Source organism: Spea bombifrons, chromosome 1, assembly GCF_027358695.1.
Source record: "Spea bombifrons isolate aSpeBom1 chromosome 1, aSpeBom1.2.pri, whole genome shotgun sequence".
Classification (NCBI taxonomy): domain Eukaryota; kingdom Metazoa; phylum Chordata; class Amphibia; order Anura; family Pelobatidae; genus Spea; species Spea bombifrons.
In genome coordinates, this window is record NC_071087.1 from 119,052,745 (window position 1) to 119,079,524 (window position 26,780).

General features: G+C 39.0%; 2 protein-coding genes across 2 annotated transcripts in view; one reads left to right on the plus strand and one right to left on the minus strand.

Annotated features, from left to right (window-relative positions):
- PI4KA (phosphatidylinositol 4-kinase alpha) overlaps nucleotides 1-26,780 on the plus strand; it is a 46,365-nt gene that overhangs the window by 7,942 nt on the left and 11,643 nt on the right. Inside the window, exons 5-34 of the mRNA XM_053470868.1 lie at nucleotides 419-491; nucleotides 637-896; nucleotides 1,309-1,375; nucleotides 1,782-1,930; nucleotides 2,593-2,658; nucleotides 3,146-3,242; nucleotides 3,612-3,803; nucleotides 3,925-4,025; nucleotides 4,302-4,431; nucleotides 4,555-4,684; nucleotides 5,120-5,215; nucleotides 5,500-5,683; nucleotides 6,175-6,278; nucleotides 6,397-6,565; nucleotides 10,805-10,855; nucleotides 18,108-18,216; nucleotides 20,094-20,230; nucleotides 20,753-20,886; nucleotides 21,082-21,164; nucleotides 21,633-21,703; nucleotides 22,014-22,138; nucleotides 22,439-22,520; nucleotides 22,612-22,695; nucleotides 22,874-22,963; nucleotides 23,259-23,378; nucleotides 24,203-24,223; nucleotides 25,116-25,208; nucleotides 25,545-25,701; nucleotides 25,801-25,928; nucleotides 26,401-26,559. Coding sequence (XP_053326843.1) covers nucleotides 419-491; nucleotides 637-896; nucleotides 1,309-1,375; nucleotides 1,782-1,930; nucleotides 2,593-2,658; nucleotides 3,146-3,242; nucleotides 3,612-3,803; nucleotides 3,925-4,025; nucleotides 4,302-4,431; nucleotides 4,555-4,684; nucleotides 5,120-5,215; nucleotides 5,500-5,683; nucleotides 6,175-6,278; nucleotides 6,397-6,565; nucleotides 10,805-10,855; nucleotides 18,108-18,216; nucleotides 20,094-20,230; nucleotides 20,753-20,886; nucleotides 21,082-21,164; nucleotides 21,633-21,703; nucleotides 22,014-22,138; nucleotides 22,439-22,520; nucleotides 22,612-22,695; nucleotides 22,874-22,963; nucleotides 23,259-23,378; nucleotides 24,203-24,223; nucleotides 25,116-25,208; nucleotides 25,545-25,701; nucleotides 25,801-25,928; nucleotides 26,401-26,559 — 3,462 coding nt within the window. The remainder of the gene's footprint in view (nucleotides 1-418; nucleotides 492-636; nucleotides 897-1,308; nucleotides 1,376-1,781; nucleotides 1,931-2,592; nucleotides 2,659-3,145; nucleotides 3,243-3,611; nucleotides 3,804-3,924; nucleotides 4,026-4,301; nucleotides 4,432-4,554; nucleotides 4,685-5,119; nucleotides 5,216-5,499; nucleotides 5,684-6,174; nucleotides 6,279-6,396; nucleotides 6,566-10,804; nucleotides 10,856-18,107; nucleotides 18,217-20,093; nucleotides 20,231-20,752; nucleotides 20,887-21,081; nucleotides 21,165-21,632; nucleotides 21,704-22,013; nucleotides 22,139-22,438; nucleotides 22,521-22,611; nucleotides 22,696-22,873; nucleotides 22,964-23,258; nucleotides 23,379-24,202; nucleotides 24,224-25,115; nucleotides 25,209-25,544; nucleotides 25,702-25,800; nucleotides 25,929-26,400; nucleotides 26,560-26,780) is intronic.
- Nucleotides 12,365-17,025, minus strand: SERPIND1 (serpin family D member 1). The gene is made up of 5 exons (XM_053470856.1): nucleotides 16,950-17,025; nucleotides 15,362-16,254; nucleotides 14,230-14,503; nucleotides 13,601-13,742; nucleotides 12,365-13,142 (listed from the first exon to the last, which is right to left on the minus strand). The coding sequence occupies exons 2-5, from the start codon at nucleotides 16,209-16,211 to the stop codon at nucleotides 12,951-12,953; spliced, it is 1,458 nt and encodes a 485-aa protein (XP_053326831.1). The 5' UTR covers nucleotides 16,212-16,254; nucleotides 16,950-17,025; the 3' UTR covers nucleotides 12,365-12,950.

The following is a 26,780-nucleotide window of genomic DNA, read 5'->3' on the forward strand; positions in this document are numbered from 1 at the left end:
TTTTTGGTGTTTAAGCCACATTGTGGTGGATACTGCAATCAGGAAAAATAAAAGCACATACATTGAACGTCAGATAATCCACCTAGTGTGGGATTCATGGCTAGTACAACAAGGCTCTGGTCTCCAACCATTTATGGAATTAAATGCACCTCATGTCTCCCCTCTTTCCTTACCCTTCTCCTATCGCAGTTCCACAGCAGGGCTACTTGATCGATAACATTTGATTTTGATGAAATGTAGAAATATTTAAGTGGTCTTAATTTAATAAAATCATCATGTATAACATACATCATTTCAGTAGAGAACGTTTTACGTTGGTGCTTTACTGGTAGTTGTCCAGCTCCCGCTGGTTTTCTGTAATTTGTCGTGAAAATATACGTCTGGTACATAAAGCTTGAATATGTTTTTTGTTTTGTAGATCTTAGAGACTGTTCTGGATGTCATGCAATGTTTACTGGGAATGTGCCAGTCACCACAATCCCATGATAAAGGTAAACTAGTTGAATACATGTTTTTGTTCAGGATAATCACTGTCAATATTTAAATATATATATTTTTTTACCTTTACTTGGGCAAGAATGGCAATCCTACATGTAGCAACACAGTTTAGTAAATCTGCCTTGTGTTGTATTGTAGAATACCTCTGTAAGTACGCAGTGCCATGTCTAATTGGCATTTCCCGGGCATTCGGACGTTACAGCAACACCGAAGAATCTCTTTTGTCCAAGCTGTTCCCGAAAGTCTCTCCCAAGTCTTTGAAAGCTCCAGATGAACTGGAAGGGGTTCGCAGACGTTCCTTCAATGATTTCCGATCCATCCTACCAAATTCCCTGCTGAATGTGTGTCAAGGTGACTCGCTGAAAAGAAAGACCAGCAGTGTGTCCAGTGGATCCCAGGTACACACACCTGTACTTTACCACCCCATGTAATGCTGTTTACAAGTTGAAATAAGCAATATATGTTTTATAACCCTCACCTTCATCATGGGAACAGCAAACAAGTTATTGATTACAGGCAAACTTTGTAAGGAGGGTTGAGGAGAAGAGGGAAACCTACAGGGGGAGAAAATTGATTAACAGTGGCAGGGCCAGCAATATCTAGACACTAACCTCAACTTCACTGCAGTGAACTTTTAACTAATTTTCTCCAAAATAATTACGCTGATTGAAAACCAAAATCCATAGATGATTATGGTAAAAAAATGAACAAAAAAGGCTGGTCCAGACCAAGTAACCTACTGTGCTGTTGCTGTATATATGTTTTGTGCGTCTTGTCACTGAGTCCTCACATGAACCTTGTGTTTTGCAGGTTAGCCCGGACCGTATTGTCCCACCCCCTGGTTCTCCTGCGGGATCCAACATCCAGTATTTTGAAGGTACTGTGGCTATGTGACTGTATAATTTAATTTTCATCACATTAATCCAGACCTAGGGAACATGTAAAATATGAGCCGGAGATACTTCTCCATGGGTAGTCCTTTCACAGACCCGGGGATATCTTTTGTAGCTTTGTTCATGGATATAAAGAATATGTTTTTGTTTATAACATTTGCTTTCCCAGGAACTAAAAAGAACTAATCACCTCTCTCTTTCCTGAATTGTTTACACTGTAGGACTGTTTAAAAAAAAAAAATGTTTGATACTTTTTTGTTGGTCTACTGACTTTTATTTTCTATTTCCCGATTAGTTTAAAATCACAAAAAAAATATTGAAGATGTTCTATTGAGCCATTTTCGTGCAACTTTCCAACATTCTTTTATATTGTCTCTTCTTCTCAACCAGGCTCCTACCTACCCGATGGGAGTGCAGTGGATCCTGACTATTATCTCACCACCATCAGCTCCAGCTTCTCAGTCTCTCCTCTGTTCACTGGCATTAGCATCAAGGAGTTGGATATCCCGCAGGACGTACTGCGTCAGCTGCTTTGCATGGTACAGTAGATACTTTAAGACTTTCTTTGTGATTTCTATAAGATGTTATGTTGTCCTTGGCATTGGAGCCCTTTTGCTTCTAGACTTGCAGGTCAATATTTGCAGAGAGCTAACACATGATGGCCAACCACGCTCATTTGCTAGTCAAAGGGAATCCACGCAAACATTTCCAAGAGAGGATAATAATGTTTTGCAGTTTCACAGGAAGTATAATTTTATGGGTAGTATTGGATTATAACTTGAAGCGGTACAGATGTTATAGTAAGGTTAGAAATTTTGGATTTTAATGGCGTATATTGGCATTTGGCAGTTGTGTGGAATGTGCATGAATGATTAGAAGCTGAATTTTGTGGTGCTAAAACATTTAATCCTACATCGTAACCTATGCATTATGAGCAATGCACTCTGCGTGTTTCTCCTGCAAGAATGGTTGGGTGGGTTGACGTATGATAATTAATTTAAATAATTAAATTAATGAATTATTTGGATGAAATTCAAGAAAATATAACCAAAGGTAATAGAGAACAATATGCTCCAGTCCAATTCATGCATATGGAGAAACTGCAAATGTTGTTGGTGTTTCACACAAATGAAATACTTGTACTAAAATTACGTGACTAGATCATCAAATATTGTATGAAAGGTTATGTGCTTTTTTTCAGGTGAAGCAGATTGTGGCAGATCCATTTCTGAATTCACTGGATGCCCTGATCACTGAAGTCATAGAGGTATTTTGTTCTTATTTCTTAGATAGAATCACTCCATTTGTCTTGTGCTTTGACATCGTCTGCTATAAAAGGAAAACTGGACAATGTCAATTGTCAATGACTGTTCTGCCTTCTTTGGATCTGGCATGTAAAGTCGGCATAAAATAGATATCCTTTTAGTAGAGTTACTCTGGATTCAAGCGTTCATATTGAATGTTGAGCAGCCACATGAAGTAGTTTATTTAGCTCCTACCTTTTACAGTTGTTGTACACGCAATATGGATTTAGCTTTTTAAAAGTGGAAGACGTTTTCTGAAAGTAAGTAATTTTACCAGTCTGTCCATGTTGAGCCACACCACCAAAATGCATTATGTTATTAGATTTCCTTCAGGGATATATACATCCTTAAGAACATCCTGGTAAAGTGGTAGTTAGCCTATAATTGATTAATGTATTCTCGTTATCTTGCAGCCTGAAAATAAATAATTTCTTTTATGCATGTTTTAAGGCAAATCCCAGTGCAGACCTTTACTACAAGACCTTTAGTGATCCACTTTATGTGGCAATGTTCAAAATGCTCAGAGACACGCTGTATCACATGAAAGGTAAGTAACTTATTCTTCTTGAGTTAATCAAATCTTGTCCAGTGAAAGCAGTGATTGTATAAACAGAATGCAATAAAATTAGGCTTCTCGATCCCAAACATGCTTTATGGGCGACGTTTTTCTCCTCTGTGTGCCATGAACTTGTTCCTTAATCACTTGCTTGAAATGTGTAGTCAATTGCAGCCATGTACCTTCTGTTCCTTGAACCTTTATTTTAATTTCAAGATTGTTCGGTTTCTATGTTCCACACGTTGTGTTCTTCCTTCTTTTGCAGTTCTTTTTTTTCCTCTCTTTGTCTTACTCCACACATCGTTCATACCTGTCAGAGTGAAGCGTTACCACAGTTTTAACAATGGCTCATCTGTTTAGACCTCCAGACATCATTTGTGAAGGAAATCCATGACTTTGTGCTCGAACAGTTCAACAGCAGCCAGTCTGAGCTGCAGAAAATACTGCACGATGTGGACAGATTACACAATGAGCTCAGCCCTTTAAAGCTAAGGTGTCAAGCAAATGCAGCCTGCGTGGACCTTATGGTATGGGCAGTTAAAGATGAACAAGGTACGTTATTTTAGTTGTTTCTTGCTCAGGCTTTGGGCGATAATATGCTTCACTTGCATTGTTTGCAAAATAGTTAGTCTGATGAGATTGAAACCTTGTTATATTTATTTTTTAAACAAAGGTGCAGAGAACTTGTGCATCAAACTGTCAGAGAAACTGCAGTCCAAGACCTCCAGCAAAGTCATCATAGCTCATATGCCCCTTCTGATATGCTGCTTGCAGGTGCCTTGTTGTTTTACTTGGGTTTGTTTAAATAATGTAGTAGAAAATATTGTTAATTTTGTATTTGTGATATACTATTGCACCCACGAACAGAGGATGGCAAACATGCATCCAGTGTTATAACTGACCATCGGTACTTATTCCATATTTTGCATATTCATGCAACAGCGACGTTTTTGAAAACAATTTAAAATGTGTGTAATAAGATTAAGTATGTATATATATATGTATATATAATAATAATAATTTGTATTACTTTTTTTTGTGTGCCCTCAGGGACTGGGGCGGCTGTGTGAACGATTTCCGGTGGTGGTACACTCAGTGACACCATCTCTTCGGGATTTTCTTGTGATTCCATCTCCAGTGCTGGTGAAACTTTATAAATACCACAGCCAGTACCAGACAGGTACACCGTCCAGACAACCCAGTTTCATTATGTGTTTTCAAATAGGGTACCATGGAAGTAAGTTGTGGCTGACTCCTCCTTTGTAATTATTTTGTAACATTGAATGTTTTCTCCTATTACCAGGTGCCAACGACATCAAGATCAGTGTAACCAACGAGCACTCCGAATCCACCATGAATGTCATATCTGGCAGGAAGAGTCAGACCTCCATGTATGAGCAGCTTCGGGACATTGCCATAGAAAACATCTGCAGGTATCATCTGTGACATATTCAATTTTAGTGCTGTCTTAGGCTTGACACAGGGCAGTGCTCCCAACCCAGTCTTCACAGCTGTCCTTACAGCTGAATGCCAGGACATAACATCATGTGCCATTATACAATATGTATAATGGGATTTAGCTACTGTAGCCTAAGCTAGAAGTAATCTAACATGCACTGTAATAGTTCCATTAAATGTTGTCCTGTTACTGCTTCATTTGAAACCTAAGGTTTTAGACTTCTGTATATATGTTTAGAAACTCAGACACACAAGGCTTAAACGGCTCATGTTTGGTGTTTTTAAATGTTTTTTCCTACGTAACCAAACAGCCAGACAGTCCTATTACAACGACCATGTGACTCAATCGTCTTAACGTCTATTAAGGCCATTAGATTACGTGTGTTGATACAATTTGCTTCTTGTTGCAGATGTTTAAAAGCTGGCCTGACAATAGATCCAGTTATCGTGGAAGCCTTCCTTGCCAGCTTGTCCAACCGCCTGTACATATCACAGGAAAATGAAAAGTATGCCATCGTTTTCTGCATCAGTTGCACTTTTAGCAGTGGGATGGGAAACTACAATTCTTCAAGATGAGTAGCTATCGTTAGCTATTTTAACTACCCTCTAACGTTCTTAAGTATATTGAGTTGTGGTAACTTAACCTATATATATATATATATATATATATATATATATATATATATATATATTATGAAGCATTTGTATTCATTAAGAGGTACTGGTAGCATGGTCATACTCCCCACCCCCCAAATAGGACTTATGTTTGATGTGAACCTTTTCTTTTAAGGGATGCCCACTTGATCCCCGACCACACAATTCGTGCCCTGGGGCACATTGCTGTGGCTTTGAGGGATACACCCAAGGTGATGGAGCCAATCCTTCAGATTCTGCAGCAGAAGTTCTGCCAGCCCCCATCTCAGCTGGATGTCCTCATTATAGACCAGCTTGGATGCATGGTCATCACTGGCAATGTAAGAAATGGGGTTGCTATTGAGTTCTAGACTGAAACACAGAAATCACTGTAAGCATTGACCGCGTAGGTTCGAAATTTGCATATTCTGAGATTGTAGTAGTGCCTTATCAGTAACATAACCAATTATCAATATTTGACACTGGAAATTATCCCAGTAATGTATGCACCTTCTTCAAGACAGGATAGTAACATGAGGCCAATTATTTTGCATCACTCCAAAAGCCAAACTGTTGGTTGGTATTATCAGTGCAGTATTAATAATGATTTTGTAGCTGTACTGATATTCCATTACGTTTATTTATATAGCCCTAGCAGGTTCCGTAGCTCTGTTACTATCAATGAAATAATTTTAAGTCACACACAATAACAATAAGTCACACACAAAACTCCAACTTCGTATTACTGTAATTCATTGTTCTTCTAGTAGTTAGAGAAGTAAGCTTTGTCCACCTCTCTGCCAGTCAGTAATTAGTAATGTATCGTTCCTAGCAATACATCTACCAGGAGGTGTGGAACCTGTTTCAGCAGATCAGCGTGAAGGCCAGCTCTGTGGTATACTCTGCTACCAAGGATTATAAGGATCATGGATACAGGTAAGGCCAAGCTGCTGCTTCATTACTGTTTTCAAACCATCCACAGTATCATCTATTGGGGCTTGTCGATTCTGAGTCGGTGTCCAGTGCTTCAACATATCATTACCTATCACAACAGGCACTGTTCCCTGGCCGTCATAAACGCCCTGGCCAACATTGCTGCCAACATCCAGGGAGAACAGCTGGTGGACGAGCTGCTGATGAACTTGCTGGAGCTGTTTGTGCAGCTGGGGTTGGAGGGGAAGAGAGCCAGTGAGAGAGCCAGTGAAAAGGGCCCAGCACTGAAGGTGAGCAGCATGTGCATGTCCGGGAATCCTTACTATTGGGACACTAATGCAATTTTGTTAAAAGCTGCTCTGTGGCACTGCCTACGAGTTAGCGCTGCATTAGTGCGAAACGTGTTTGTCGTTTGCTGTTCTCTTGAGGTGTTAGCTATAGACTCCAGCAATAAACCTTTTACCTTTGGGTTTAACTTTTTAGCTGTGGACTGCTATTTGTCATGCCTACATTCTTATTTTTTGTTGTAGTTTGTTGAAAACTGTAGCATTAAACACCCCTGTGCATGAACATCCATAAATATTTTTCAATGTCGGGCATATTCAAGGTTATATAAAAGATGGTGGGTAGGATATTGAGAATTAGCCTTTCTAATTAAAATTAAACCCAGTGCTTTGTTTTGGTTTGGTTCGAACTACGTCCGCTTACCCAGTAGCTGAATTCTGAAAAACAATTATTTATACCTCTTCCTCACTTTTCACTAATCTCAAAATTCCTTTGATCAATGTTATACGTATGGCAGATTATTAATTTATATAGCACCAACGCTGTACAATAGACATAAGTAGTGGGCCTTTAACATTTTCTACTTACACTAACAAAAACTAAGGAAGGACCTGCCCAAATTAATTTACAATCAATTTCCACACAGTTACAGATTTTAACTGTGACATATAAGTATAAGTGATAAATACAATTTGGACTGTTTATGTTCATATCGGGGAAGTGTAAGGGTTTAACTTTGAGCCCCCAGGTTTCAACCTAATTCATGGGGTGAATGATGTCTTAACTGAGCGTCTCAGTTGGTGCTTTTCTCGTTAGTATATCGCAGCTGAGATCCTTGCTTGAATACTGGAGACTTAGCTCAGAATATCTTTAGCTCCAGACAAGTCATGGTTTTCATTAGTACCATTATTAAAACCATTTTGGTTGCCACCATAAGTGAGTCACTACAATAGATGGGCTATTACAGGGTTAATCTTTGAAGAGTTTCAGGGTCAGAGAGTTTAGAATTGTCTAGTTATGTGTAATGATATAGCTGGTAAATACAGTTCAGTTAACATATATGCCTGCACATCGATGTCTGTCCTGTACGATGACAAAAAATCAGGAATAATTTGTATTTTCATTTTATTTTTTCACCAGCAACAAGCAGAAGTGCAATAAAACTGCTGTTGCTACCAGGGGAAGTAGGATGCAATATTTAGAATATAAGTCTTCTGGCTTGAAGATCTTCAAACTTTAATATGTAGCGTGCAATACAGAGCATAGATAGGATCCCATAAGAAAATGGAGGTCTTTACCTTGCAGAGCCTACAAGAAGTTTCCGAGACACATGGGCCTGACAAAGTTACTACTTTCAGAGTAAATACACTCATTGGCTTCAATGTCCATCCCCAAAGGTGTTCTGGAGATAATATGCAAGTCTCCTTACCCCAATCCTTCCAAAAACATTGCTTCTCACCACATGCTTGGCGCATCTCCTCCAGACAAATAGGTTAATATTGGTTGTAACTTCCCCAGATCTCCAGATTTAATTTCCATTAATTTGTCCAATTTACAAACGTAAACCCATGGAAAAATTCCATAATCTTAATCACCAAATATAATTCAAAACCCAGCAATATCTAACCCTAATTGCAAATACAGAATCTAACACTAAAATTCATTACCAAATGTAATCCTAAATGCAACAGTAATATAGAACCAGGCTACAAGATACAGCCCAAACAATTACAACCATAACTTTATCTAAAACTTTGTGGAGCTTACATTGACTATTAGAGAATAGCCTTGCAAGTAAATTAACACCTTTGCGCCCCTTAGGATGTGGCAGTATGTAAATTTATGGGGAGCCTAGTGATGTCACCATGATATCATTGGCATTCAAAATGTATAAGAGATATCCCAAAAAGGATCTCAATCCATACTGCACTGGAATAGTGCCAAAAAAGAATGAAAATAGTAAAAGAAAAAAAAGTGCCCAAAAATACTTTAACTGTATGACTACAAGTAAAAAAAGGAGTCTGGGCAGACAGCACAGCCACTTCGAGCCCGCCCCCAAGCCTGAGATCACTCCTACGGAGTGATCCTGTAGGCTGAAAACGCGGTTGCAGGAAAACCATCAATCGTGTTTTCAGCTGCCACAGGCAGCTTCAGGGAAGGGGGCATTTAGGGGTTAATTCCCGTTTTGTAAGGGGCTCTGCTGCTGGTCGTCTGCCCAGGCAGACCAGCAACAGCAAAAACGACCCCCCAAAAGCCCTTTGATTACTCCTGTAGGCATGGAAGCCTACAGCAGTCATCAAAGAGACTCCCCCTGCAATGGCTGGTCTATAGACTAGCAATTGCGTCCCAGCTGCCAGATGCAGCTTCAGGGACAGGGGAGAGGGTTCTTCGGTCTCCACATGAGTGTGGAGACCAGCCCCAACCCTCCCCTGCTGCCTGATCGCTCCATGAGAGCGACAGTGCAGCGTTAACCCCTTCAATGCCACAAATGTGTATGACACATTCGTGGCATTGCAGGGGTTAACATTTGTCCCCAAAAGCTTGTGGGGACTAAATATCAGTCAATGCTGTGCTCCAATGAAACATCAGCATTGAAAGAGTTAAAAAAAAAAAAAAAAAAATAATAATAAAAAAAAAAAACCAGCACTGACCTGGAAGTCCAGGGTGCTTCCAGGTCAAATGCTGTGAGTTTAGTAAGTGGGCTGATGATGATCAGATCACTCCTGACCAACTGTTAGTTTAAAAAAAATCCTGGCTCCTAACTTTTTTAGCTGGCGCCTAGTTTCACAACAAATTTGTCAAGCCCTGATTTAGGGTGATATGTAAAGTATGCATGTGACCCTCTTGGACATACAAAAATATGTATGTGGGATATGACTGTAATCAGGGCATGTTGACGAGCATAAATTGGGTCATTGTTCAGCTGTGCCACCTACTGTGTATGAGAAATTCTAGATTTGTCACTAATAATTATGTTTTTTGTATATATTTAAAAGAGATCATACTTGTCCTGAAGAAAATGTGTAATTTGTGTGGATATACCATGTTACAAGTCCCTAAGCTGAAATTAGTTACGATAGATATTTGGCCTGGCTCAGTGGATAAACCTTTTAAGAAGTCAACGATACCGACTCAACATAAGAGTTGTATAGGTTTGCCTGTGACAGGTTTTAATGGATGCTGCATTCAATAGATTATGGCTTTTTGGGCCCTAGTGTGACCGCATAGTAGTGTTAGATATGTGAAATGGTTAACAGATCCCTACATTCGTGTTATTTTTTAAATTTGTTCGACTGTTTTTTTACTTTTAATGTGGCAACTTTGTCAAGGTTTCCACCTACAATTCAGTGAAACAGACCAAAGTCCTGTGGTTGTAGAATGCCTCAACTCTTCACTGGATCATGATGTACATTGGCCAAGGTCCTGTTTGTCTATCTGTTGTACTTAGCACCGACAGGGCTTTGCCCTGCTAAAAACAGATACTATGTGAACTGTGACAATTCTCCTGCCCAGTAGCCATTGAAAATAAATAAAATGGAAGTTAATTATTATTTGTTAAACTTGTAATAAACTCAAAGAGGGACAACTATATACTTATAAGGGCCATAAGCAACATTACTTTGAGGGCATCTACCAACTTTCCTAATCTTACAATACATGTTCACATCTTTTTGTTTAAAATGGACAACCCCTGCTTGTTGTATACACACAGTGTGTGCTGACACTTTTGCAGCATATGTCCAAGGTTTGATTTACCTGCATTAGTAGTAAAAAAGGTACATGGGAGACCGTATCAGGTACTTATCCAATGTGCCACTCCGGGTCCCCTGTCCACTTGTAGGGACATCTAGGTCAACTGAATGGTCTCTTAAAACTTTTACTTTCATTAATGTGTGTGGTGTCTTATTCTGTTCTCTGCCTTACACAGTTTGCGTTCTATCTTTGTTAATGGACCAGGCATTTATTATACTTTTCCATTTTCCATTGGAAATCTACTCGATGAAAGCACTGCTGATCTTGCTGGTGGAGAAATAACTGGAGTCTAAAGCAGGCATTGTGAGGCTGGCAGTCTATCCACAATTTGTAGGATTCAATTTGGGTGGATTAGCATAAAGTGTAAACCTTGTTATTATCTGAACTTGCAGCTGGCATACGGAGGAGATGTTTTCATGTGAAGTGTTCTAATAATGGAATGTTGATGTTGTCCTCCTACCTAACCTTTTGATATAATGACTTTTTGCCAGGCCTCCAGCAGTGCGGGGAACTTGGGAGTCCTGATTCCTGTAATTGCCGTGGTGAGTATCGATAAATCCTATGTTTGTGTGTCAGTGTCGTGTGGGCTGCGTTGACCGCTTTACTTTCATTTACTTGTATTTTTTTTTCCTTGCTGATTCTTGACTAGATCATGGTATTTTGCCGTTGCAAACACATATTCTAGTGCCCCCCTAATAGGGACACCCACCCATGGGGTTAATCATGATGCTGCTCTAGTCACATTTTATTAGTGTGTTTTAATGCCATGGCTTGTTCTGTATGGATTACAAAGTTTGTCATGTTACTGCCCACCCACGTATCATGCAATCACATGTGCAAAGGATGCGTTCTGTTGAGAGAGGGCCCAAAGGTTTGAACACTGATGGGACTACCCTATCACTATGGAGTGTATGGCACCCCTCAAGTGTTTACTCTTTACAGCAATAGCTATACCTGGTGCTGTATTTGTTTATTATTTTGACTACATGCCCCACAGATATCGAATATCGATCTGTGGCCTTTTAAAATGTCTGATGACATTTACCATGTAACAGTGTAACAATTAGTGTTCTAAAGTATCGACTGTTTCACCTTAGTAGAATTGTTTCTTGCATTGCAGTAATGACTTTAATATTCATCCTACTATAGCTACCAGGGGCTTCCTTAGTGGTGGTTTATAAATAATTGGGGAACAATAATGCCACCGCTCCACATAATTTTGAATAAAAGAAACAAAAAAAAAAGATATAAATTAATAAAAATCCATTATTAAGTAATATATAAGTGACCTTTTGTGTACATTTACTGGATTTAGAATACAAATGTTGATGTATTTTTTCTCTTTTATGCTTCTCATATTAATGCTATAAGAAAGTTATGAAAATGTGAATATGGAATCTGCACCCGAGTAACTTTTAGAACAGATCCAAGCTGTAGTGCCTACACATTATCTTCTGCAGAAGTTAATAGTTATATTATTACTGAACAAGTGCAAATATTTATCAACCTTGTGTAAACCAGAGGCTCATGTGCTGCCAAACTTCCTCACTTTTCTTTTAGACTTGTCAGCCCTTGAATCCTCCATTTTATACCCTGCCAATGATTTAAAAGCATTTGACTTCAATGGAATCTAAGATTTGTGGCAAAGGGTGGCATCATTTTCTGTCTTAAAGTCCCCCCACCATTACAAAAGCTATTACCAATCAACTTCCTCCAGAGGGGGACATTAAGTTAATTGGCTGCTCTCTCGGTTTTAAAATTAATAATTAATATTATTATTATCTTTATATAGAGCCAACAATTTACGCAGGAACATATATATGTTCTTCTTCCTAATCTATAAATATTACGTTTCTTATTGTAGTGTACTGAACTGCAAGATGTCAGAAAGTGACAGATCCACTTTAAGTTGCATCATACCTCATAAAGTGTTTTAAGTGGGGAACAAAATCCAACATGCCATGTATGTAGACTTTTATTGTAAAACAGACATATTGCAACATACTACATATTACAGAAAGATTTATTAAAATATTTTCCAGCCAGCTACAGTAGGTTGATAAATGTATTTTGTTCCTGAGTAATAAAAATCTGAATGTTTGTTCTTTTGATGTGGAAGATTGAATTGGTGTTTGGAATGGGCTATATAATTAGGACCTTTCATTACAGGTTGATGGGGGTTTATTTACCAAACTGTGAGTTGCAATGATTGAAAGATTTAATCTCACAGACAGATCTATGCATTATGGATAGCCAGCCTCAGTAAGTTTTCCGTATGCAGGAAGTACATACTAATAAGATTTGCTGAGTTTTTTTCCTCCCCGCCATAAATGAGCAATGTGTAGGGTCAACTCATCACTGATGAAGGAGAAAGTTGGCAGGCCTGGCTTTTCATAACACATAGTTAATATGTTTCATCTTGCCGTAGCTCTTCTACAACACCCTACTTAGTACATAAACCCCATATACTGCATTTCTTCCGTGTTGGCGGTGGTCCCTGGCTGTTTACCGGTGGGTTTTTTCTCAGAACAATATTAACAGATTCATGTTGCATCATACCTGGTATGCACATTACCATAATGTGTTTGGATTAAAAATGCTAAACAAGTTATCACTTTCCAATTGGAATTGGATAATTTACAGCTTTGTGGGGTTGGCAACTCTTCCCATAAAAATCAGGCAGTTGGTGCGATGCTCGTAGATGAGGAAGAGGAAGGGCCGGTCTGCTACAAAACGCGTCTGTGTTGATAGAGGCATGAAGTACGCGGTGGTGACTGCTGCAGCTTCGGTTCCTTCTTCATTCACTGTGATTGTGCTTTGGTGCTGAAACTGCAAAGGGCAATATAATCAGACATTTTATTCTTTACCAAAACCGCACTGTTTGGATAAACTTTAAATACAGTGAGGAGAAGGTCCACTTTGACAATGCCTAAAAAATAATAAGATTTAGGATCGATGCCAGGAATTAACTTTAATAGATGACTTATGGATGATTTTGTTTGTTATATTTAAAGGTGGTCCCTGAGTCATGGGTAGTATGAATTGGTTTCTAAAACCGATATTTCATCCACAGGCTTTCTTTGACCCTTTGGTTGCTAAGACATGCAGTATCTTGCATATAGTTCTGCCAATCAGAATTTTAAATGGATATTACAGTGCTTATATTCATTTGGAATAAGAGAATCTTCCATTTACTCTAAGAAGGCCTTTAGCTCCTCTTGGAGGCTCTCCATAGCATTCCTGTAACTCATTTGTGTGGTTACATAAAATAGGGAGAGTTTACTGACCAGTCCAATGTTCATTTTCTCATCCGAAATCCCAGAGAAGTCTCCATTAGTGAACAGGTCCTTGACTCCCATGGTACTGAGGACATCCTTCAAGTCGTAGTTTTTGTACAGTTTAAACCGAGGTAGAAAAACCTCTCTTGTTCTGAAACAGAAATGCTAAATTAAATATTTCATCCAAAGGACAAGAATATCCCTGGAAATCACAGGGCCAGGTTGTTTTATAGCATCCTCAATATATGTTCTCTGAGGTCTTGAAAGCATATGTAACTCAATTTATTTGGTGATTATGCTGGCCCAATAAAAGGAGATTTCCTAGAACTCAAATGCTTAAGCTTAGCCGGCATGATTAATATAACCAGGAAAGACTGTTGTCTGCCCCCTATCAAAGCAGACATATGTTATCAGTCTTAAAGTATGTTATTGTGCTTGTTTAATAACAGATAAATAAACCAAGTGGCTTCTGTGCTGCAGATAAATGCTTAGGTTGTGATCCACTTCCCCCTGTCAATATTCAAATAAAGATCTTATTATATTTTCTGATTTCATAATAGGATCCAGGTTTGCAGCGTTTTTCTCTAAAATGTGCCTTCTGCCCCATAACTTTTTTTAACATTGTGTAATGTATGCACCTGTTTGTCATGATCTGCTGCCATCTTTCCACGACCAGTGGGGTGAGCTTCTTTTCCAGACTATTCATGCCGGAGAGTTTGTGTGGCAACACAATGAGCATGCTGATATTCCCCACGTACGGCAGCTGCAGGACATCACAGTCCAGCTCATGATCAGCTGCAACCAAAAAGTTTCCCTTGGTTTTCATCATGGGTACCTTCACCACTGACTTCTCATTCAGACGGAAAGCCGCGTTGTGTGTAAACTCCAGAGGAAACTTGTTCTCCCATGTTCCTAATATAGGGAGGAACGTTTTTAGAAATTAGAACCCAAATAAGCATATTGAGGAGCGAGGAAGAAGAACATTTCTAATGTTCTGTTTGAAATGTTCCCGAGTGTTAGTAACCAATGTTAGCCTCTTATTGGGGTGTTTTTTTTTATTTGGCCTTACTGGTACATTGTCTTAACTGACGGTCAGGCATTTTAGACTATAGGTTTCTCTCTTCTGAAACTCTAATGCATGCAAGTTATTTGTAAGTGCTATATGTGTATAGTTTGCTTACATTTTTTACATTTTACATTTTTTCTCACACTGATTTTACAAAGCAGTGCTTAGTAAGATAGATGTGTGATTAACTTGGAACATGGAAGTCTGACCTGATTTGTCTATTAATATTGAAAATTTGTGGTGATATTAACACTGCTCACTGTATATCAACTACAGCACCACATTGAGCTATATAAAGCAAACATAATACATAGTATAGATGTTGCCATTTATCTCCCTTGTAATGTCATCATGCAGTCTTATGAGCATATCAGTTAATGGCCATTATTGAAATTTGTTTTTCATTGAGGTACACATTTCCTAGCACAAGTAAGGCTTTTATTTTCTAATGTTTTACACATATAATGTAAAAAGTGTTTAGGTCTTTCTAAAGGGGAATTTTATTTTGACTTCAGCACCACAATTTTGACTCATTAACCCAGACCTGATGTCTGTTGTTTCTTTTTGGTTGATTTTAGTTCTGAACCTCTGTTTCACTGTGTCATATTGATTTGATCAGGCTTTTCACAATATCTAAAACAAGAGCTATTTGCACATTGCTTAAGATGATTGCACTGTGTTCTGGAGAAGCAAAACATATTTACCTTTAAAGTAGAGACAGTTAACGAGGAGCATCAGAAGAGATGGATCAACATTAGCCAGGGCCTCCTTCACTAGGCCTTTGGTTAACTTATAGATACGCTGGTTGGCCTGAGTAAGAAAAGCTTTGTCCCCAAAATCGGCACTCTGAACCTCCGCAAAATAAAAGTTTTTCAAGTGGTTCTTGAAGGCTTCTTGAATAGAGAAATCCTTCTTGATGTAGACGTCATTGACAGACCTCAATGTATAGCCAAAGTTTCTGCGGAATAGTCTGTGAGTCAGTTTACGGAAGACATTATGGAGGGTGGAAAGTTCGTACTTGGAACTAGCGTTGATGAAGTCTTTGAAGCCTAGAGTGGACAGAATTTGGTCTAGAGTCTCTTCTCTTGTACCCAGTGATATCGTGGCCATGGCAGTAGAAATTCCTGCTGGTGAGAGGAGAATGTTTTCGGATGCATTTGTGTTGTCCTTAAGGGTTCGGTAAAGGTTGAAGCCAAAATTGGCGTTGATTATATTGAGCCTTTGAACCCTTGTTTTCCCATGGAATAGCCTATAAAGGTTTCCTTTGTCTGTTTCTGTATCTTTTATTTCAGGAGCAGCATCAATGATGTCGATATCATATTCGCCTTCCAAAATTTTATCAAAGTCCAGATAGTCTTCATCCTCTTCTCCCTCAGGAATTAGATCATTAGTGACAGTGTCTTCTTGCAGATTTAAAGTATTTTCTGTTGCCTCACTTCTCTCCGTAGGATCTGCTCTGCTGGGGCCGTTATTGAAATGTTTGTGCAAGTCTTTGACACCACACAGTACTGATGAAGTCAGGAGTAAAAGTGTAGCAAGCTGTAGAAGTTTCATTGTAGAAAAGCGGTGAAAGTTGCCTTCAGCCGTTTGTAGTTTTCTAAAAACATATTGAATAATGTTTGTTTTGAACAGATTATAGGTTTACCATTTTAATATTACTTTATATTGGCTAACATGATGGGACAGCCCCAGGAAGCTTCTCTTGCAAAGAGCTTGGCTGGTCCTGCAAAATTCATTGTTTTGTCAGTAAGTATTCACGAACGTCTCTATACAGATTGAACTATGTTCTATGCAAGGCCAGCTCAGCTCTTCTTAAAGGAGAAACTTGGACTTGAGTGGCCCTTCTCCTTAAATTCACATAAACGTATTGCGACACTGAACAAACCCCAATGGCTTTCCGACAAATACATCACAGTGAGTGTATGTCCGACAATTTAAATATGTAGCATATAATATCTTCTACTAAACAAAGATTGAGGTAGAAAACATATATGCTACATATTTAAATAATTATCTTATGACGTGTATGATTTATCAGAGATGTCACTTGTATTGATTAAAAATTGGAGACAAAAGGTTTTTAAGATCCCCCCCACAGAGAACTTGATTCCATGACTAGAACAATGATATAGTATCAACCACCTGTACAAAACTGAAAATATTGCCTCACAAATGTCAGATGCCTGTCACAGAAAGAGATCAATGTTAAGTATGTAAAAGGGTTGCCATACACGGGAAATAATAAAACTAATTCCATGATTTGGTCAATTTTACGATGAGCTGTGTCCTTACCTGAGAGCTTCCAGTTACTGACCACTCTCCAGAGAGCAGTTCCAGGACTAATAAACAACCTTTGCCATGGGTCTCTGAATGTACCTCCTAGTGTAAACACAATCTAGATCAAACAGGGACAGAAATGCACGGTCAGCCAAATGCCCTCGTGTGCATAGAGGCCCCTAGTCCCTTCCCGTTTTCCCGAATTTCAGGATGACAAACTGCAGAAGGATTTAGTCAGCTTCATATCTATTCATGTCGTTGTGTGGTAGACTCGGAGCACTCAGAATCTGCATTTTTACAGTGTTATGGAATAAGTATGCCATAGAGCTATTTAGAAAATCCCCTCAAATAACATTGGCACTGCAGTAAAAATGTTGGGCTCTGAATGTAGTGATCAGGTTAGCCACCTGAGTATTTTTTGTGTGTGTAGGGGGGCATATAATGGCCTCTAGACTGTAAGCTCATTTGAGCAGGGCCCTCCTCACCTGTTGTCTCTGTTGGCATGTTACATACTACTTGTTATGTTCTGTCTACCCATTGTACAGCGCTACGGAATTTGATGGCGCTATATAAAACAATAAATAATAATAATAATTGTGTGCTATATATGGAGCACAGAATTCTATTTGAGAAGCAAGGACACACATAATAGTTAATGACTTTATAATGTAATGAATCTTTAAAGTGGCTTGTGTTGCTCTCAATATGCATACATACTACATACATTAGCCTCCCAGGGGAGAGTATCGAAACTTCCTGGGGTGCTAAGTGTAATAGGAGTAGATATGAGCCTGATAAATCAAAAGGTAACTCATCTGTTTCTGGTTTTCTGTGTTCTAAAATGCATGTTAAAAAGTGTAATTAATGGCTAATCATCTGGCTTTAATTAAATATCCTGAGTATCAGGGGCTAACATGTACCCTAGGAGAAAAGTATATATCTTGCTCCATATGGTCTGTGCAGAAATTCTAAAGAAGCATTTCTTAATTGAGACGAACCAAACAATTATGGGGCGCAGATACATATAAGGGAAAAAAAACAAAACCAATAGTGTAGAGTGTAAAACCAATAGTATGTGTGAATTAAATGTTGCACTCACAACTTAATTGAGATACTAATTCTCCACATAATTTGGTCTGTGTGAAAATTATATGCTTTATGCTCCATCTCTAGCTTACTCGGAGATTACCACCTATCAAGGAGGCAAAACCAAGGCTTCAGAAACTCTTCAGGGACTTCTGGCTGTATTCTGTTCTGATGGGATTTGCTGTGGAAGGATCAGGTAAAAGGCAGTGATGTTGTATACACATTGTACAGTGCTTTCTGCAGGGATCTCACTTTATCACAGTGCTCTTGTCCTTTGCAGGGGTCTATTCGCATCTCTACCAACCTGTGTCTGCTGCTCTCGCTGTGTATCACTGTGTGCCTGTACTCTGCAGTGTTCCTCTTGTAGAACCATCTCCCTGTACTATGCAAGGTTCCTCTTGTATCATTATTTCCGTACCCTTTAGGTTTCCTTTTATGTCACTATCTTTGGGCTTCTTTTGTATCAGTATCTCCTTGTACCCTGTAGATTTCATTTTGTGTGACTATCTGTGTGCTCTCTCCTTCTGTAACTTTAGAATTCCCCCCATGCCACCGTCACTTTGTAGTTCTTCTTGTGTGACAATTTGTTGAGCATAGGCTTCCTTTTTGTGTTGCCATCAATTTTCTCCTCTATTACTGTCTCTTAAGTCCTCTCAAGGTTCTTCTTGTATAAATACGCCTGTATGTTTTTTGTATCTCTTACTCTCTGCCATTGATACTTCACATACATTCTGTTCATGCTCTTTGAGGTTCAATCACAGTCCCTCTGCATTCATTGAATTGTAGTTACTAAACTGGGAGCTGTCAACCTTCCTGCAAGCTCTCAAGATCCTATTATCATTTTTTTTTTGTAGCTGTAGACACTAGGATTCCTTTTGTATCAACATCTGTCTGTCTTTGTTTATGTGACGGCTCTAGAGGTCCTTTTGTATAACTTCTGTTGTAACAGTTTCTTGCCTACCCTCATATGTGGCTTTCCCTTTATATTTGGGGACTGCACTGTGCCTGTCCCCAGTGGCCCTTTCCTTGTAACTGTAACTTGTTTGGCTATGCCGATTTTCCCCTCTATGGCAGTCTATATTTTTGAGGCTCTTCTATAATTTCACATTCATATTATTCCAGTCCGTATGGGTCTTTTATCCATGTTAAAAAACTCAAGTAACCATTTGCGTTGTTCCAATTCCTGTTTGTCAACATTTGGGTCAACCCTTGGACTATCTTTGAAGAAACCATAGCTTTCTTCACTATTGTCACCTTTGACTCATCTTTGACTTTCCATTACCACCTACATGTCTGTGATGTTCAGATATTCCCCTTGTTACCATGTTCTTCTCCATTATTTACTCTGTCTTCTTATACTGTTGCCTTTTCTAGATTCTCTTCTCTTTCCTGTGCCCTTGCTCATTGTGTGTCCCTGCCTCATGTGCTCTGTCTTGTATTTATTGTATTAGTATGTGTTTGTTGTGGTAGGGTTTCTCTATGTAGCGTTCTCTCTATCACTGTCTGTCTTTTCTGATCTCCCCACCTCCCAGGGCTCCATAGGCTCTCCATCTACCTTCTGTCTCTTCTAGGGCTTCTATTTTTTTTTTTTTTTTAAATTGTTCCCATGTGCCCTTTGAAAGGACGTTAACATTAAATATACTTCCTTGAAAGAACCTACATTTTTTTAGTTACCTTTCTGAAACCTATTGCTCCATCTTTTCATGTAGGCAGAGAATGAAGCTGGTAGATCAACAGGCGTTGGAGAGTCACATGTTGGAAACACCCCTCAGATAATTTTGTGGGATGTTTCACCATTGACCAGGGTCATTCTATTTCTGTAATAGCTCTAAACATACCGCAATCTGTCATATTCTTGTCAAGGTTTTTGTATTCCAAATTTCTCATGAAAGTGTCTCTGTTGAGGCACTGTCTTGAGAGCCATTTGAAATACTATGTCTTTGTATCCTTGTTTACTGTAGGATTCTCCTTGTTCCACTGTCTGTCTGTGTTGTACTGGACGCCCCTTTGTATTGTCGTCTCCCTATACACTGTAGGGCTCCCCTTGTACCACTGTCTCCCTCTCCACTGCAGGACTCTGGCCCGAGGAGTGGTATGAGGGAGTTTGTGAAATTGCTACAAAGTCTCCTCTGTTAACGTTCCCAAGCAAGGAGCCTCTACGTTCTGTCCTTCAGTACAACTCTGCCATGAAGAATGACACCGTGACACCAGTGAGAGTTTTTTATGGATTTTGTTTTATGTATACATATGTACATACACACACGGGCATAGAAAATATATTTGAAACGTGATGAAATATGAAAGTAATCGCTCCGAGTTAGCATCACTGAGTATAAGACTAGACAGCTGAAATTGTCTGTTGTATTGCTTTATTATTTTTATTGTCATGTACTTTTAAATACATAAATATCACTACACACCATACAGCCATTGTCATCTTAAGGCCATTTTCACAGTTGTGTATTTTTCCTGGAAAAAAATCTTGCTTTTACAGCCCATTACAATACCCGAGGGCTTGAGAAGTGTCACTTAATGGGAAAGAAATGCAGAATATAAACCACAATGTTTTAAAAGTGCAGTATATAGAATTCACTATTGTAATAGCTTTTGTGTTTTAAAAGGGCTCCTTGCAAGAAAACAAGCTTTGTGGCACGCACACAAATAAAAGTACGTTTTCTTGCTATTAAAGTGCGTTGTGAAAGACTGCTGTTGACATATTTTCTTTTTTGTAGGCAGAACTAAATGAGCTGCGAAGCACTATCATTAACCTGCTGGACCCTGCTCCAGAGGTGTCCGCGCTCATCAACAAATTAGATTTTGCGATGTCCACTTACCTGCTCTCTGTTTACCGCCTGGAACACATGAGGTAAGCTTTTCTTACTGGACTATGCTGTGGAAACAAATGTTCTTAATTTAGCGATGTGATGAAAGACCCCTTTATGCAGTTTTATCAATAAGCCATTTATTCATTTTAAGATCCAGTTCTCAAAAAGTGTTTTGGAGCGTATCTAATAAATGCCCTTTGCCAAGAATTCGCAAGATCCTATTGTTTTTCTTTCAGGGTCCTGCACTCCACTGATAAGGATCGATTCCAGGTCATGTTCTTTTACTTTGAAGACAAAGCTATCCAGAAAGATAAATCAGGTTTGTGGCAAACCTTAGTATTCATTACATCAGTGCTCATGTGTTTGACTCTAGCACTTTACATAGTCCTAGATCCAAACCAAAGTTGTCAACCCCTGCATTATTTATAAGATGTTGACAAATTGTCATGGTGCTATTACAATAGGGAAGTGAAAATTAACGATAACTTTCAAACTGACACTATACAATTTGACAGTAGCATTGACACACATAAGATATACTGTTACAGAAGAAGAGACCCGGCTTGATCGTACAATCTGTTAGGAGGTTGAGGGCAACTAATCCTCTTGTCCTACACAGTGCATGAGAAAATAACAAACTATTAAAATAGGTAATTGTTTTTATATTGTATTCAGAAGTTCTTACGCTTTGTTTTTCCTAAGCATTAATTTTTAAATGACCTGTAAGCCTATAGCCATGTCACTAAGCATTGAGAACGGGTCTTAGTGCATGTTCTTTCTCTGGCAGGGATGATGCAGTGCGTGGTTGCAGTAGCAGATAAAGTATTTGATGCTTTTTTGGCTGTGATGGCCGATAAGGTAAGAGCAAGATAACCGAACCTCAAGAAAACAAAATGCTAAACTAAAAATTCTTTCTTTTGTAAAATAAGTTCAACAAAAGTTTAGCAAGACATCGGCCTCCTAGTAAGTCTTGTTTTGGTTTCCTTTTAGATCTTCTAATATCTTTTTCTTGAATTATACAAATTCCTGTTTCGTTTGACTGACCTGAGAGCTGTCAAGTATTTATAAATAGTATTATATAAATAGTATTTATAAATTTTCTAAACAGTAGTGCGACATCCTAGTGCTAATTTTCCCAAAAAAAAATCCAAATTGTATTTATTTGTAGCCCAAGACTAAGGAGAACGAAGAGGAACTGGAACGCCACGCACAGTTCCTCTTGGTGAATTTCAATCACATCCACAAGCGTATCAGACGTGTGGCCGACAAGTACTTGTCAGGACTGGTGGACAAGTAAGTTAAGGAAAGGCCTAACTTTTATATAGTGCATGTCAGTGTTTACAAGGTTAACTTTGGTTGACACATATTTGCTTTAGGAAGTTCCTTTACCTACAGAATATTCCATAACTGTTAAAACACAAAATGTTCTCTGCTGATTAAACAATATTAGTATTAATGAAGACATTGATTCCACAACTGTCCGCTCAACATCATCTTCCGATAAAGGAGGATCACAAAGTAAAGCAAGTGCTAGCAACTGAATGCTGTAGGGACATTTTCCATTACTTCAGTAATCACTCATCTTTTACGCAGGTTTCCTCACTTGCTGTGGAGCGGGACTGTGTTGAGAACAATGCTGGACATCCTGCAGACCCTTTCCCTGTCACTCAGCGCAGTACGTTTATACAGTGTGGTGTGAGGGCCATGCATCAAAACAATATGATAATCTCGATCTCTGACATCTGTGATCTCTGTACTTATTTCAGGACATTCACAAGGACCAACCATACTACGACATTCCAGATGCGCCATACAGAATAACTGTTCCTGATACTTATGAGGCCAGAGAGGTAAGACAGAGAAGATCCTATTGACCCTACTAGATATTACATTATTTTTATTAGTATTATTTTGCTAACAGAGTTTTGCATTGTTGTTATCTGCTTTATAGAATAAAAAGGCATTTATAAGAGGTTACTGGCTTCTAGGTGACTTATGTAACATTTATAACCTTGTGATTCATTGCAGAGCATAGTGAAGGACTTTGCTGCTCGCTGTGGAATGATCCTGCAGGAAGCTATGAAGTGGGCACCTTCAGTGACCAAATCCCATTTACAGGTAGAAGTGCATTCTGAGATTCAGATTATGGTAAAATATCTGAATCATTGGAGTGTATATTCTCCACCATCTTCATAAATCTTCCATTATTTACAAGTGGTAAAACATCATCCACTTCTTACTTTTGAATTATGTATACGTTTCCTCATCCAGATCATACAAAGTAACATGATCAAGTTGCTATGTTTTTAGTGGCTCATGTGCTAAGATCCAACCTAAGAAGTACATGTTTGAGGTGAGGATCAGGCAAGCCTGTGAGATAGATGTTTCAGATGCTTTGCGCTTCGTATTTTAGGAATACCTGAACAAACACCAGAACTGGATGTCTGGCCTCTCTCAGCACACGGGACTCGCCATGGCTACTGAAAGTATTTTGCATTTTGCTGGTTACAACAGACACAACACAACTCTTGGGGTGAGTATGGAAGGACGTGTTATAGAGAGTAGTCCCAACAAGTGTAAATGGTCAATTAAACCAAGAAGGTTAGAACTGTATAACTGATTGCTTTTAGGGGAAAAGTATGTCATTGTAGCAGTATATTATTCTGTACATACAACTTTAGCCTGCCATTGACAATCCATATGAACATATAACATAAAAACATGTACTTTACTTAAAATAATGAAGGCACCTGTAAAACACCCAGAACTTATATAGAGTATCTTGCAGCCTTCATTTGGAAAGTGTACATCTCTGCTTTCCCAATTGATTTTTGAACTGTAAAAATAAAATATCTGATATTGTTTAGTTTGACCTATCGATGAGAGCTGCTGGCTTTGTGTTGACATGTCTTACGATGCACCCCATCTACCTCCTCCATGTTTGCATGTTCTTGTGGCTGTGCACCTCTCTGTTCTTCTTGTAAATGTATCCTGGCAGTGTGAAGTATTGATAGCCCTTCCTCTTCTAGAGATATTTAGAGAAGCATTGGGAATCCCCAGTGGCATGAAGGTTGAATTTGCCTTTGCATTAACCTTGTTCAGAGGCAGGAGGCCTAGTGTATGTAGCTGGCATAACTTGCGGAGTCTGTTGTATGTATCAGCATGTAGCTGTGTGGATGTGTGTTAGCATGGCTTCCTATTTCCACTTCTCTATATTGGTATTTTGGTCACCCACATGACAGCTCACAAGTTTAACACAAATGCTTTTTCTCCCATTTCTGCACTGATGGTGTGGTCTCATTTGACATGTGTTCCCGTTGCCCTTGCCCATGCATTATCTGTTGCCCTCCCTTCCAGTCTCCAGCTTCCTATGGCCAGGTTTGTTCTTAAATGCACATTACCATTTGCTGCTCGGCCTGTACTCTTATTGGTGTAGGAAGCATGGATTTTCCGCTTATTGATCTCTTCCAGCTCTCTTCTGCTGGTGTCCTAACATGGTGTCTCAGAGTGGTGAGAAGTGCTTTTCCTTGCGGCAGTATGACATCTACTGGGTCACACGTTGTCAGGCCTCTGCAGGGTGTGCTCTGTTTACATCATACCCCGTTTCCAGAAAGATGAGACCAGATGGTTCCTTTAACTAGAGACACTTGTGAAAACAAAAATGCATCTTTTAGGGTATTCATAATTTCAACACAACCCTATCGTGACCAAATCAGGACATTGGGGTCTCCGTAAGAATTCTGTGTGACAATGATATAGTCTAGTTACTTAACTGGAGCCCCATATTTGTTTTCTGAAAACCCTAAAGCCACCATCCCCTTTTTGTGTGAATACTGGTAGAAAGAGCTATCTTACTACCAAGCCTTGTACATTGAAATGAAATCATCTTTTTCTTAATATCCCTCTCAGCAGAGAATGATTTACTCCATAATGCTTACAGATATTTACATATGTATGCTTGGTTTAAATAAGAAATAAGAACCAACCAAAACATACTTTGTGCTATCAGCTGTAAGTGTCAATTTAACTCTTTGTATGCATCTCACTGAGATATTTTTGCACATCATGGACAAGGGAACAGTTACCTGGCAGAGGCTTTGTTGACTACACTTTGGGACCCGCAGTGCTGGATAACCCCTTTGATGCTTCTCTCTCGCCCTTATCTTTCTTACCTGCGTTGTTTTTTTTTTTTTTTGTATTTCTTGTTTTTTGTTTTTTTTCTTTCTGAAACCAAAATGCTGTTATTAAGCATAATACGTTCTCCTTCTAGGCTACTCAACTAACTGAGCGCCCAGCCTGTGTGAAGAAAGATTATTCCAACTTCATGGCTTCTCTGAACCTGCGCAATCGCTATGCTGGAGAGGTGAGCCTCACATGGTCCTAGATATCCTAGATTGCCCATCAAATCCATCTGGTTTTAGTATTTGCCAATCTAGGTACACAATTCTTTTTTTGTTTTGGTTTCTTAATACATTTTTAGTACTTATTTTTGTCTTTTTCCCATTTACTTATGAATAGAGGTACCTAATATGGTTACAATACAGGCAAAGAATGGCCAAAATGTGAGCAGAGGAACCGCTTTAAGCTATTGGCACAGGCTGGTTGTCATTTTTTACTGCCACGTGCGGTATGTGTCCCGGCACACAGTCTTGTCTAGTTGTATTTTTTGGTCCACTATATGTATATTTTGCAATGACAGGTTGCTGGCATGATTGAATTTTCCGACGCTACAGGCCAGACATCGGACCTGAACAAGCTGATGCTGAAACGCTTGAATTATGCTTTAGAATCAGGAAAACCGGAGGAATACACGCAGGTTATGTTCAAACTTACAGCCATGCTGATCAGTAGCAAGGGTAAGAGGCCTCCGCATAACCTTACGCGTTTTGTGCTGGAGATTCTTTATAACAATATTTAGTAATGAAAATATGATATGCGCTTTTTGTCCCCAGCAGAATGTGATCCGCAGCTTCTACACCATTTGTGCTGGGCTCCCTTGCGTATGTTCACTGATCATGGCATGGAGACGGCCATTGCCTGTTGGGAGTGGCTGCTGGCAGCTAAAAATGGAATTGAAGTACCGGTATGTTACAGGGCAGAATTTATCTAACTGTCTGTTTCTTAAACCATATTAGTCACAGGGAATCCATCAGATTCTTCAAATACACAAATCACAAGGCACATCATCAGTTTCTTAAAGCACTTTTTTTAGTACAATATGTGTTAAATTGGGCTTAACATTTTAATAAACAAATGTGGACATTTCTTATATGGTCAGAGGTCAGCTGCTCGACTGAAAACCAAGATGGCTTCTCCGAGCAAAGTATCTAGCTTTTAGTTGTCTTTAGTTGTCATTTTGTTCTGTTCTGTTTTTTTGATGATAAAGGTCCATTTTTAGATAACTTGTGTTTAATAACTTGTGGCTTGTGTTAGTACAGATATTAGACATACATTTATTATATGCAATATAGTGAAATTCTTTTAATGTTCTGATTGTTTTGGTATGGGTTTTTTTAAGCTTTGGCCCTGTGTAACTGCATATTATCTTTTGGCAGTTCATGCGAGAGATGGCTGGTGCATGGCAGATGACGGTAGAACAGAAGCTTGGACTTTTCTCAGTTGAGCAGAAGGAGGCAGATCCCCTGGCCGCCTCTGAGCAAAGCCAACCTCATCCCTGTCCCCCAGAAGTGATCCCACATTACATATGGATTGATGTAAGTGAGATATGTGTATATACATTGTTGGAATCAAGTGACATTTACCTTGCATTTTCTCTGTATCCAGTGATATCTGAAATGTGTTAATGCTATTGTATCTCACCTACCATATGAATAAACAATAAATGCAGATATCCAAAGGAACCTAAAGGAATGCCAGCAGTATATGATCTTGGAAAAGCTGTCTTGTTGATGCTCCCTCTTCTATCATTATTGTT